This window comes from Somniosus microcephalus, chromosome 2 (genome assembly GCF_052327205.1).
Source record: "Somniosus microcephalus isolate GS21.2 chromosome 2, FLI_Smic_1.0, whole genome shotgun sequence".
NCBI classification, from domain to species: Eukaryota; Metazoa; Chordata; class Chondrichthyes; order Squaliformes; family Somniosidae; genus Somniosus; species Somniosus microcephalus.
The window spans coordinates 156,047,881-156,061,208 of NC_140988.1; the positions used below are offsets into that span (position 1 = coordinate 156,047,881).

Genomic DNA, 13,328 nt, shown 5'->3' on the forward strand with positions numbered 1-13,328 from the left:
GTCCAATTGGGTATTTTCACATTTGATTTTTTTTCCTTGTCCTTTTCCATAATTACTCTGAACTTGATATTATGTTCACTGTTCTCCAAATGCACTCCCACTGAAACATGCTCCACTTCATTCTCCAGAGCAATATTCTGCACTGCTTCCATCTTCGTTGGGCTGGAAACACACTGATCAAGGAATACATTTCAGAAATTCTTCCCCCTCTCTGCCCTTTACGCGGTTACTATCCCAGTCTATATTAGGATAACTGAAGTCCCCATTATCACTACTCTATAGTTCTTGCATCTTTCTGCAATTTGCACTTCCCACTATTTGTTGGCCTATAATTTGGTCTACCTTTTTTCTGTCCTCTACCCTCTTCAATCATCATGCAGTTAAACCAGTTTATAGTTTTCACATTTAAGCCACTGACTTAATTTCCCCCACAAATATTTTATAGGTAGTTGGAGCTAATGATGGTAACTTCTGAAGCCAGTGAAATTATTTGATGTAGCCGCCCCCACTTGTAATTGTATCATAAATTACTGTATACAGCAGCAATTTTATGCCATCACAGGATTGTTAAATAAGACTGAATGCACTAAATAAAACGTTGATGTATTCTTGGATACACAAACTTAGAGTATTGATTCTGTAGACATACTAATACAGTTCAGAGATAAATCTGATTTTGGACTAGCAAAAAAGCAACAGAAGGAATTTTATTTCACTTCCCATTTACTTCAAGAGTCCAAATGGGGTAGACGAGCAAAGGGATCTGGGGGTACGGATACACAAATCACAAAGTACTGACACAGATTAATAAGGCCATTAAATAAAGCAAACAAAGCACTGGGGTTAATTTCTTGAGGGATAGAATTGAAAAGCAGAGAAGTTCTGTTAAACATGTGGGGGGAAAATTCGGTTGCTTTGCGCCTCCCGTTAGTGCCTCGACCGCAATCTTCGGTAGCGCCCCCTGACTTACCGCCAGACACCATGTCCGACAGGGTCAGGGGGGCCTACCTGCAGCCGGGGCGGTGCTAGTTAAAGGGGAGGTGGCGGGCAGCCATTTTTGTTGCTGGCCGCCTGCCAGTACCTGCCCCCGTTGCTGTCCCTGGCTCCCGTGAAGCCCCCCAGCGGGGTGCCGGCTGCTCTCCGTGAGCCCGGCACTCCGGGCTCGTTTGCCAGCACTCCTGATCACTGGTGGCCCAGCTGGGTGCCGGGATGCGCTGCGCAAGGCCCCTCCCCTTTAATAAGGGGAGGAAGGCCTGCAGTGCCGCGGCGCGATGTGCCGCCGCAGCGCCACACAATATTGCCTCGCAGTGCCCCAAGAGGGACACAGGGCACTTCCAGTAGTGTCCCCCCTCCCTCTTGGGGTGCTACCTGGGAAAAGCGGCCGCAGAGGCACTAAATTTTTCAGGGCGTTAAAAGTAGCGCCCCGGCGAAGTTAGCACCCCAAAGGGGGCGCGACTCCGTTTTCCCTCCATAGACTCTTTGTTAGACCACACTAGAGTACTGGGCACAGTTTTGGTCTCCATACTATAAAAAGGATATAGGGGCACTGGAGAAGGTGCAAAAAAGATTTACAAGGATGCTATCAGGAAAGACTCAATAGGCTGAGGCTCTTTTCTCTAGAAAAGAGAAGACTGAGGGGGTGACCTGGTAGAGATCTTTAAGATTATGAAAGGGTTCAATAGGGTAGACGTTGAGAAAATGTTTCCACTTGTGGGGGAGTCCAAAACTAGGGGTAATAAATATAATCCAATCGGGAATTCAGGAGGAACTTCTTTACCCAGAGAGTAGTTAAAATATGGAACTCACCATCACATGGAATAGTTGAGGCAAATAGCGTAGATGCATTTAAGTGGAAGCTAGATAAACACGAGGGAGAAAGGAACAGAAGGTTATGCTGATAGAGTTAGATGAAGAGGGATGGGAGGAGGCTCGTGTGGAGCATAAACAAGTTGGGCCGAATGGCCTGTTTCTGGCTGTACATTCTATGTAATCTGACCTTTAACTCTTGAATCTTCTGCTTTTGACAGTCCACTTCTTTCTGAAGTTGTTTTCTTTCAAGCTGCAGTGCCTCAGATGCACAACTCTGTTGCGATGTCATATCAGCAATGCTTTCCATTTCTTGTCGCAGAGTGATAAGCATCTTGCCTTTTTCATTAAGCTCCATTTTCAGTGAATCATTCTCGCTCTGCATTTTCTTTAAGTGTGAAACAGCTTCTTCAAACTGATCACAGATACTCTCTTCTGCTATTTTCATCCTATGGATTTTTTGGGACTTCTCTTCAATTTCAAGTTGCAATTTACTTTTTTCTATTGCTTCATTTTCCAAACTTCTTTCCTTTTCCTTTATTAATTCTCTCAACTGACAGGTGCTTGCTTCAGTGTTCTCAAGTTGCTGTTTCTTCTTATTAAGCTCCTCTCCAGTACTACAAAGCTGCTCTCTACAGTTCTCATATTGGTTGACTACGGTCATGATTTTTTCTTGGTCTTCGTTCCTTTGCTCATCTGCAGATGCCTACAGTAGAACATGGAAAAAACATGTTAAGACTATCTAAAAGAATTTTTATTCTAAAAGAATGCTATCGATTTCAACCTTGTGGAATGGATCATGGTCTTTTACCCAATTTCTCAATTCATCAAAAAAGCTCTCGTAAATTTTGAAGCAAATGCACTGACATCATTCATTACCAAAGCATTCTCAGCATTTGACAACATAGAAGTGGCAAAGTTAAAGAAACACTGTCCAGGTGTAGAAGAGGGTGTTTTATTTCTGGCCACTGGGGCTGATGTTCAAAAGTGTGTCCTGACCTGCATTCACAAAATTGGTCCGTTGCAGGTGCTACTCCCTGCGGCGTTTCTGCTTTCAGATTTGGACTGCTAACCCCACATTTGAATAATATCTTGTGGTTAGAGGAAATATGAGTAGAGCTATCCTGTATTCAAGGATCATTTTCCAGAGTTTTAGTCTTTCATCAAAACCACTTGGGAATAAGAGAAAAACTTGGTAATCTTCCACATTTGGAAGGAAAAAGATGTACTGAAAGGCCCCATAACAAAATGTGCGGAATTTGAACCAAGGGCATGTGTGACAGAGGACTTCTTAAAGCAAAAACAATGGCCCGGAATTTGCAGGGTCGATGACAGCATACGCCGTTGTAAGCCTTGTAAAAGGCCCCGCAAGTTCTGGGTTTCCGCATGCGCGAAAACCCGGAACTTGCGATCTGTCAAGGATCACCTTGATAGATCATATGAACCGACCCAAAAATCACTTCGCTGGCATGGAGTTGCCCAACAAATGCCCACAAAACTCTTAAACCTAGTAAAAGGGTTAATATAAATGTTAAATTAAAAATTTTTAAATAAAAAATCATCCACAAACATTTAAAATTAGTTTATGTAAATTTCGGCCTGGATTAAAATGTTTATTTTTTTTAATTACTTTTTAAAATTGTAAATGCTTCATTAAAGGGACTTTTAATTACATTTGAAAATGGAATCGTTTATTTTATTCCAGTTATGTAAATTATCTAGTTATCTGGGGATTGGGTTCATGCTTATGGGGATTCTGTTCATAAATGGAATCCCCATGTGCATATGCGGGATCCTCCTTTCTGATTGGAGGACCTGGCTCACGTGATCCCAGGGACGTTTCTGAACCGCCTGCGTCCCTGGGATCCGTAGGCCTTTACGCAGGCGTACGCCTGGAGGCCCAGGACCCAAAGTCTCCGAAGCCCGGGAGCCAGCAGGTAGGTTTGGATTTTTTTTTTCAGGTCAGAGGCAAAAAGAGAGGTGGAGAAATCTAGAGAAGACTTGGTAAAGATGCAGGAGTCAATTTGGCATTGTTATGTGAAAATTCTACCTAAAATACATGACACAAGCTTAAGTTGTGATTTACTGGGTTAATTGTAACTGCTTCCATTCCTGCACTGCACAAGAACTCCACTCACACAGCAGCCAACTGTTCTTTTTCCTTCAGAGACGGAACTTTTTTTTTTTTTACTTTCCCAGTATAACTTTTCTTCTAAGTTAGACAATTCCAACTTGTCCAAACCAAGGTATAACTATGATATAAAGCAACACTATTTGTTTAGCATTAACTAACCTGACATTGCAACTGATGCTGGTACTGCTCCTTCAGAGTGTTTATCACACTATCCAGCTGCTGAATTTCCTGATTTTTGCAATCCAATTCTTGCTCCAAACTTTCAACAGAGATACTATTACTTGTGCCACGATCCCACAGCTTCTGGTTTTGTTCTTTTGCCACTTTGAAGTCCTCTTCAATTTTACAATAGTCAGCCTAAAAGTCAAACATATAAAACTAACTAGAATTTGAAAAACACATCTGCTTACCCCAAAGAATTGATTAGGATAGTGTTTTGGAGTTCGGAAAAGGGAGGAGATAAGGGCACGCTGGGCTCAACATGCAAGAAAATTCAGTTGGCAGGGCCTCACGAACATGTAGCAGATGCACAGGTGCAACACCTTTCTTTCTCCCCTTCCCATCCCTCCCCCCTGACCAGGAGGTCACACTTTGTCTGCCAGACCCCCTCCTCCTTCTCCAACAAAAGTTAAACTGGAGCTCATTGTAGGTAGGGGGGGGGGGGGGAGGGAGGGAGGGGGGGGGGGAGGGGGAGGGTCAAAAGTCAGACAGCTCTCTAGAGGCTGGTACGCCCAGTGAGATAGGATGCACTGGCCGCAAGAATGGGGAAGGTGGGCCCCACTGCACTGGGGAGAAGGGGGAGAGGGTCCAGGCCAGGTAAACAGTAAGAGCTTTTATTTATTTTGAGGGGGAACAATGCACAGGGTCCCTAGGGAGGCCTGGGTAACACCCGTCCCCCTTGTATCTATTGCTCTTGTTCTAGATCTCTCAGATCACTGATAATAGTCTGTTTCTATCCATTCTGTCCCATTCATTCATCATTTTAAACACTTCAATCAAATCACCCATTAATCTCAGTTTTAATGAAAACAGCCCGAATTTTTCCAAGTCTTTCTCCCTGCAGTATCCTAAAGAATCTATGCTGTACCCTCTCTATTGCTTTCCTGTAGTGTGAAGCCCAGAACGGCATACAGTACATCAACTGCAGTCTTACTAAGGTTTTATTTAGATTCACCATTGCACCTCAACTGTCATATGCTATACCAGTACAGGTAGACTATCCTTTACCCGCACTTCCGAAAACCTCTAAAAAACGAAAGTTTTTTCGTGGAGCATAAGTCGTGCGCACGACATGACCAGAGTGGCGCCAAACATGACAGGAGTGGTCCAGGAGCTCTGCCTTTCCCTGTGAGCAGGTCAGAGGGTCACAGAGTTCCCTCCTGGGTAGGAGATTGCAGGCCGAGCCGGGCAGTGTGAAGGAGGTACTGGGAGAGTGAACCCAACAATACAGCGGCCCGTCCGATAGTCTTTTCTTCCCCCCCCCACCGACCTGATTTGCGGGCCAGCTTAGTGTAGGAGTCAGCCGATATCCGGCTTTCCCACAACTGGCGGTGGCAGTCGAGCCCCAGACCCCCGCTAAGTCAAGGAATTCAGATACGGAGCAGGGGGAGCCGGAAACCTTGATCTAACGGCAGAAATCAGCAGCTGTTTTGTTAGTTTTTTTTTCCATCCCCTAGCATTTTTTTTCTACCCCCAGCATTTTTTTAAACAGTCAGGCTGTGGAAAGAGTCTCTGTAGCTTAGCAACAGCTTCAGAGATGCTTCCAAGGCAGGGCCCGAGTGTTTACAAGCTGTTGCTAAGCAACAGTGTTTGTTGTCAAAACCTTCTGAAATCCAAAAAATTCCGAAAACAAACACAGCTGGTCCCAAGGTTTTCGGATAAAGGATAGTCTACCTGTATTCTATTCGTTTTTTATGGCCTTATTAACTTGGTGGTGCGTTTAATGTCTTTGAAGCTAAACACTTATATCTTGTTGCTCTTCCACATCATTCAGCTTTCCTCCAAAAGTACAATTATTAATTTTATGTTTTTTTTAACTGAAGTGCACCGTACAATTTACTGACATTGAATTCCAACTGCCACTTTCTTTTGTCCATTGCACCACCTTATCAGCAACCCTTTGCAGCTTCCCTTGGTCCTCAGAATTATTTCCTATGCCTCCTATTTTAGTATCATCTGCAAATTTGGACACCTACATCATTGATGTACACAGTGAACCGAAGCAGTTCAAGAACAGAACCCTGTGAGACCGCTATGTATTTCCAACCACTGAGAAACTCTCCTCAACTTCCTACTCTCTGTTCCTCCCCTGCCCTCCACCCCACCCCCACCCCACAGCCTAACCAGTTTTTAATCATTTAATTCCATACCTCTTAATCTTCCCCAATAGTCTGTTGTGTGGAACCTTGTTAAAAGCCTGCTGAAAGTCCATGAGCACTACATCCACTGCATTTCCCTCATCCATCATATCTGTTACCTCAAAAGAATTGTAAGAAGTTTGTCAAGTATAATCTTCCTTTCTGAAATCCATGTTGGGTGTTTTCTAATTAATTTCTCCCTGCCTCAGCCCATCGGCTGTCGAAACCGTCATCCATGCCTTGGTTACCTCCAGATTCGACTATTCCAACGCTCGCTTGCTAGGCCTCCGATCTTCCATAAACTTCAGCTTATCCAAAACTGCTGCCCGTATCCTAACTCGCACCAATTCCCATTCACACATCACCCCTATGCTCGCTGACCTAGATTGCTTCCTGGTCAGACAATGCCTGGAATTTAAAATACATGTTGGTTTGGGGGCAGAACTGAAGCCTACCGGGGTGTCCAGGCTGGGTACATGGCCTGAAGTCCCCAGAAATCCTGCCACAAAATGCTTTGATCAGCCCTCCTATACGAGAGGTGCAGTGGATCCGATGTGCCTCGAGGCCCAGTGTTTAGGAGCTAATGTAAAACTAAAAGTTAAATCCTTGCCTATTGGATAGTTAGCAGTAAAGATCTAGGGGCCAAAATTTCATGGACTTGCCCCTCCCTATCTCTGTAACCCCCTCCAGCCCTATAACCCTCAGAGATCTCTTTGTGCCTCCAATTTTGGCCTCTTGCACATCTCCAATTTCCATCGCCCCACCATTGGCAGCCGTACCGTTAGCTGCCTAGGCCCTACACTCTGGAATTCATGCCCTAAACCTCTACCTCTCTCCTTTAAGAAGCTTCTTAAAACCTACCTCTGATGAAGCTTTTCCTCACTTGTCCCAATATCTCGGTGTTTCAGTGTCAAATTTTGTTTGATAACGCTCCAGTGAAACGTCTTGGTGGACGATGCCCATACCGATCAATGATGAAAGCATGGCTACAAATTTATCCTTTGCGGTTTAGAAAAGGGCTATGGCTACAGACAGCATTTGGGTAATGGAGCGGAGCTACAATTCACACCTTGTATTTGTTAGCTAGCCAGCTTTAGCCGAATTCATTCAATGACAGTAAGTTTTAGGCAGACTTCACACGTGTCAGTAAAGACAAGTGTTACACAAGTTTATCACTGGAAAGGATCCATGATTTTTTTACAAAGATTATAAAAGCAAGAGCTGACACCAACCGAGTCGGAGGTGGGATTAATTGGTACCAACCGAGGTAAACGTTACTTTTCAATGCCACCCAAGGTGGCATTTGTACTTGGCCATTAAATTTTCCAAAAGCAATTTAACTAGAAAATCTTCATTACAGAAATAAAATCAACTATTGAAAAAAACATTTGATCTAAAATAGAATTAAATAATATGCAAAAATAATTTTTTGGGTCGGAGATACAACAGAGATGTGTTGCTAATGATGAGACAAGAACCAAGGGCGTGGCCCAAACAAGGCGTTATAGCAAAGTGGCAGTCAAATCCTCTGACTCATGCATGATGTGAACTTCTTATAGGCAGTGTCCCTGGGTCACTTTTCTCTGTGGGATGACTGCAACTCCGATTTTAATTTAGAAGTTGAGCAAATGAGGAAGAAGTGTGTAAATGCAAGTTTGTGAAGCCAATTAAAAGCATCTCGCAACTTTAATTAAACACAAAAAATTTAATGTAAACATTTTCAGTTTGAAAATTGAACAGCTGCTAGACTTACCATTAACTGTTGGATTCGACCGTTCATGGTTTCTACCTCTTGCCTGAATTCATCTCTTTCTTTCCTGGTATTACAAATCGCAGAACGAGATTGTTCTAATTGGTTTTCCAAGTTCTCTATCTGATGAAACAGCACAAAAGTGCAATGAAACTATGCATCAGTTTAAACAAAATGTCTGAAATACAGCAGAAATACATTGTTTAACATGTACTCTGATCTCCCTATTGTGTACAATCAATAACATTTAATGTTGCTGTGCCACAACTAAAGTAGTCATTTTAGTTTGTTTCATTTGCAACAGTTGAACAGTTGGTGTTGTGATACACTGTATAATGTATATACAGTACATTGTTTATATGCAATATATGTGATAAACCTTGAAAAGTGTTACAGGGAGTTTGTGGATTATCTAGGCAGCTACACTAACCTTTCCTACGTTTATTTGGTTGGGAGGGAAGTGTGTTTTTTTCAGATACTGCTGCAAGAACAAAAAAATTACATGGATTGTTTAACCCACTTACATTTCTCTTTTGCTGGGTGTGTCTCGTATTTTTAATAATGTGGCAGGGAAAGGAAGCATTGCTGACATCAAACAAAAGTCTCGTAATTGTGTGTGTTGGTATATGTATTTTTTTTAGCCCAAAGTAATTAAAAGGATTTATTGTATAAACAGATGTACAACAGACCTTGTCCTCGTATATCCTCTTTGCTTCCTGTAATTCAGTTCGTAGATGGCAGACTGTGGACTCCAGGTCTGTAAGCTGTCGTGAGTACATTGTGCTCTGGTTTCTTGCCTGCTCTCTGGATGCAGGAAAAGTACAGATTAAATGTTTTTCAATATATAATAGCAGTAAAATTAATGAGGATTTAAATGCATCTTCTATAAAAGCCCCAAACAGCAACTCCAATTAAATAAACAGGATGGGAGAATTTAATTTTTGCATGCTTTATACCACTAAAATATTTAGTACCTTCACTAGGGTCCTCCTTGTATGTGGAATGTTATTGCCAAATACCACAGTTAAATACATTCTCAAAGCCAGCAAGTTTCAACTAAGCAAATGTGACCCTAAATGGATTAACAAACAAATTTGAGCAGAGATAAAAGGGGAAAAATAGGATGCACAAATCCTGCAGGGAGAGGGGGAAGGCATTCACTGGGATGAATGTAAGAAAATACAGAAACATGTTAAAAATGTGAACAGTGGAGCAAAGAGAGACCTGGAAAAAGGCACAGCCGCAGAGGCGAAGCATAACAGTAAAACATTCTCAGTACCAAAACAGTAAAAGGGCAGTTAAAGAGATGAAAACCATAAAAGGTGCAAATGGGCTTGTTACCAAGGATGAGCATAAAAGAGTAAATATTTTGAAAGGAGACATGGGGAGGCACGAGCAACATGCCCTTTCCAAAGATATCCCAAGTAAAATCAAGGACTTCACCATACACAAGATGAAAATTCTGAAGCAGGCTAAGTGGGCTCAAAACAAATAAATCCCCAGGGATAGATAGTATTTATCCTAGTGTGCTGAGAGTAGGGAGTAGATTTGCAAGACACTGACAATCAATATGATCAATAGGCTTCAATGGACACTGGGAGGTATCAGTCAATTGGAAACGGGCTAATGTGGTGCAGAGAGAGAGACACACACACACGAGAGAAAATTTCCCCCGGAGCCGCGCACTAAACATAGCAAGCTGCGCAGTCATAGAAACATTGAAGATAGGAGTAGGCCATTCAGCCTCTCGAGCCCGCTCCGCCATTCAATGAGATCATGGCTGATCATCCAAATTCAGTACCCTGTCCCTGCTTTCTCCCCATATCCCTTGATCCCTTTAGCCTTAAGAAATATCGCCAACTCCTTCTTGAATATATTTAATGAATTGGCCTCAACTGCCTTCTGTGGTAGAGAATTCCACAGGTTCACCACTCTCTGGGTGAAGAAATTCCTCCTCATCTCTGTCCTAAATAGCTTACCCCTTATCCTTAGACTGTGACCCCTGGTTCTGGACTCCCCCGCCATTGGGAACATCCTTCCTGCATCTAGTCTGTCTAGTCCTGTTAGAATTTTATAAGTTTCAATGAGATCCCCCCTCATTCTTCTAAACTCTAGCGAATATAAGCCTAATCGACCCAATCTCTCCTCATACATCATTCCTGCCATCCCAGGTATCAGTCTGGTGAATCTTCGCTGCACTCCCTCCATGGCAAGAACATACTTCCTCAGATAAGGCGACCAAAACTGCACACAATACTCAAGGTGTGGTCTCACCATGGCCCTGTACAACTGCAGCACGACATCCTTGCTCCTGTACTCGAATCCTCTCGCTTTGAAGGCCAACAACCTGCATGCTTACCTTCAGCGACTGGTGCACAAGGACACCCAGGTCTCGTTGCACTTCCCCTTTTCCCAATCTATTGCCATTCAGATAATAATCTGCCTTCCTGTTTTTGCCACTGAAGTGGATAACCTCGCATTTATCCACATTATACTGCATTTGCTATGCATCTGCCCAATCACCCAACATGTCCAAATCGTACTGGAGTTTCTCTGCATCCCCTTCACAGCACACATGCCCATCCAGCCCAGCTTTGTGTCATCTGCAAACTTGGAGCAGCGGGCTTCAATGCACTGTTGTCAAGTGTCCCGGAGAGTGGGTCCTGGACAGTGGGGTCCGGAGGTTGATCTGGCCTCAAATCGGGGGTCTGCTTGACCCCGCCTACTGGCAGTCACAAGAACATCGCAGGGTTTTTAGTTGGTTTGTTCCATCAATATACAGGCGGGATTACTGATAATGCCATTAGGTCAGCGGAAGTCTTCCCTGTCCCCTTCCCTACATACGGAGGGGAGTGGAATAGTTAGCGCCACTGTTCCACGTAAGGTGCACGGGCACTGAACTGCAAGATCCCGCGCACTTAAATTCAAAGGCTGCGCAACCCGCGCAGTGAGCTGGAGGGAGGGGCCCAATACACAATGGCCCGGGAATCCTCACAGAGAGTCGTTTGTGACCTGAGTCAGAGCCGATCCAAATTGGAACGGCATTTGCTAAAATACGGAGCCCTGGAACCCAGCAAGCATTGTCTCGGGATTCTGTCAGTACTTTTTCTGTGGAGATGCGTAGTCCGTTCCCATAGACTGAGCGGCAGCCGCACTTTGAAACAACATAGGTGGAGGCGCAGCGCGTATGCAGTGGCTGCTGGAAGGAGGCTAAAGCAAACTATTTTTAGGTCCACGGTGAAACTAAAATATGAGAAAAAGAATTTTAATAATTCAGAAAATTGTTTAGAGCCGAAAAAAATATGGAAAATTGATGTTGAATATTCAGTTAAATTTTGCCAGGTGTCCCCTGATTAAGAGTTTATCAGGGTTATTTAAATCATGTTGTGAGAGAGGGGAAAAAGTTTGTGCCCCCATTTCTACCTCAGAGTCTATGAGAGACGGAGGGAACGGCAACAGAGAAAGAGGAAACAAACTTCTCCAAAACTGATCCCAACTCATTGCCAAGGCTGGGGATAGATAACTTCACCACCTTCTTAGGATTGGGAAGTTTAACCACTTTATTCACTTTCGTATTTAAGCTCCGTTTGGAATTAGAGTTTATTTTTATTTATTTTTTGTTGCATGTTTAACTCCCTAAAAACACTTAATGGACGTTCAGGAGAAAGTGAAACATAAGGAATTACTACTGAGTATAAAAGGCAGAGGAATGTGGTCACTTAGTCGAACAACTAAAGTCACTGCACTTTCCAGAGGATGCAGAGTGAGCCCCCGGTGACTGGGGTTTGTAAGAATTTGGCCAAGTGTAGCTTGCCGCGAAGGAGTGTCAAGAATCAATCTGGGAGCGGCTCAGATCCTCCCTCCCCTTCTGATGTGAACGATACCAACTCAGACACAGGGATAAGCTCTGTGCACAGCCAAGACTCAGAACCATCTTGTGTCGAGGTGTTTTCGACGTCACAAAATTATCTTTAGTAATCCTCAAGGAAATGCATCCTTGTGGTTTATTAGCAGATTAGGAGGGACAACAGTTCCTCTTGTATGAGCATGTGACGTTTAAAAGCTACTTCATATCGTTAGATATTAGGTGAGTCTTTTAAAGAAAGCCCAGAATATGTGACTTTAACACCAAGTCAATGTTGAGAAAGATTTACTGAAGGTGACATTTGAACTTTTCTTCAACTGTAAGTTCGTTAAATTGCATTTTGAAATGATAGTATTGAAGCCAATGTAATTATTAAAATACACGGTCTGGACTTTCCTGGTCACACACTTTAGAGACAGAGATTAAACAAATTACTTCATAGCTAACACTTCCTGGGACACAATGGTGCATTACAAAAAAGTAATCAACTGTGTAAGGAACACAAAATTAATTTAAGTTGCAAAAGTCATTTGTGATCCATAGAAACAGATTATAACATAACCCTCACCCTGTTTATTTAAAGATTTAACGACATCCTGGCAACGTCATTAAAGAATTGGAGCAATTTGCAAAGACTAGGGATCCATGCTAACAGTCTGTTGTGTGTAAGACTACAATAAGATTGCACCTCTCTAAGTAAATGTATAAGATGTCAATAATGCAGATCAAGGAGTCTGTGGTTGTTTAGGGTATTGTAGTTTGAAACATTAACCTACATACACAGTGCATCCCTCCCAACTGTACAGCTTCTTCCTACACACTTATCTTGGGCATACCCATTAAGAGAAGTTCATGTACACTATAGTACAAAATACATCATTTAGACGATAAGTACGGTGAAAAAAAGTGGACTAAAATATGTTTTATAGTTACCATAAAATGAATGAAATCATTTAAAATTGATATTTTTTGCCAAAGATGCCAATAATAAACAATAAAATGTTAAGACTCATTTTGATGAACAATTAACAGAGTGGCATTTACAAAAGTGAGAACAATTTGCACTGTGTATATGGGCTGCAACATCAAATATTTACATGCGATTTTATAGAACAAAATAACTTCAATGAAAATGAGTAATGAATACTGGGAATTTTTTTTTAAGTTAGATATACAAAAATGGATTGTATGTTAACATCAGAAAGTGAAAGAGACTATAGAACTTTTTATAACACGCCAATAAAAAGCTTATTGGTTTAAATGTGACCATTTTACAATGTGGAGTAGATTTATATCTTTCTCACCAGAGTGTTAAGCACCACTTGAGCAGAGAGCAGAATGGAATCCGGTGGGGAGGATTGTATGCCAGGAACAGAACCTGACTTATTTATTTCAATGAAAGGAAATTTAAAGAAA

The 13,328-nt window shown here is 42.4% G+C and overlaps 1 protein-coding gene across 4 annotated transcripts in view; it reads right to left on the reverse strand.

The window, feature by feature from the left end:
- Positions 1–13,328, reverse strand: part of LOC147123048 (coiled-coil domain-containing protein 158-like) — a 249,213-nt gene that overhangs the window by 139,524 nt on the left and 96,361 nt on the right. For all 4 annotated transcript variants that reach the window (XM_085964352.1, XM_085964360.1, XM_085964379.1 and 1 more), the window contains 4 exons: positions 8,737–8,851; positions 8,051–8,170; positions 4,100–4,297; positions 1,997–2,512 (listed from right to left, as the gene is read on the reverse strand). In XM_085964352.1, coding sequence (XP_085820478.1) covers positions 1,997–2,512; positions 4,100–4,297; positions 8,051–8,170; positions 8,737–8,851 — 949 coding nt within the window. The remainder of the gene's footprint in view (positions 1–1,996; positions 2,513–4,099; positions 4,298–8,050; positions 8,171–8,736; positions 8,852–13,328) is intronic.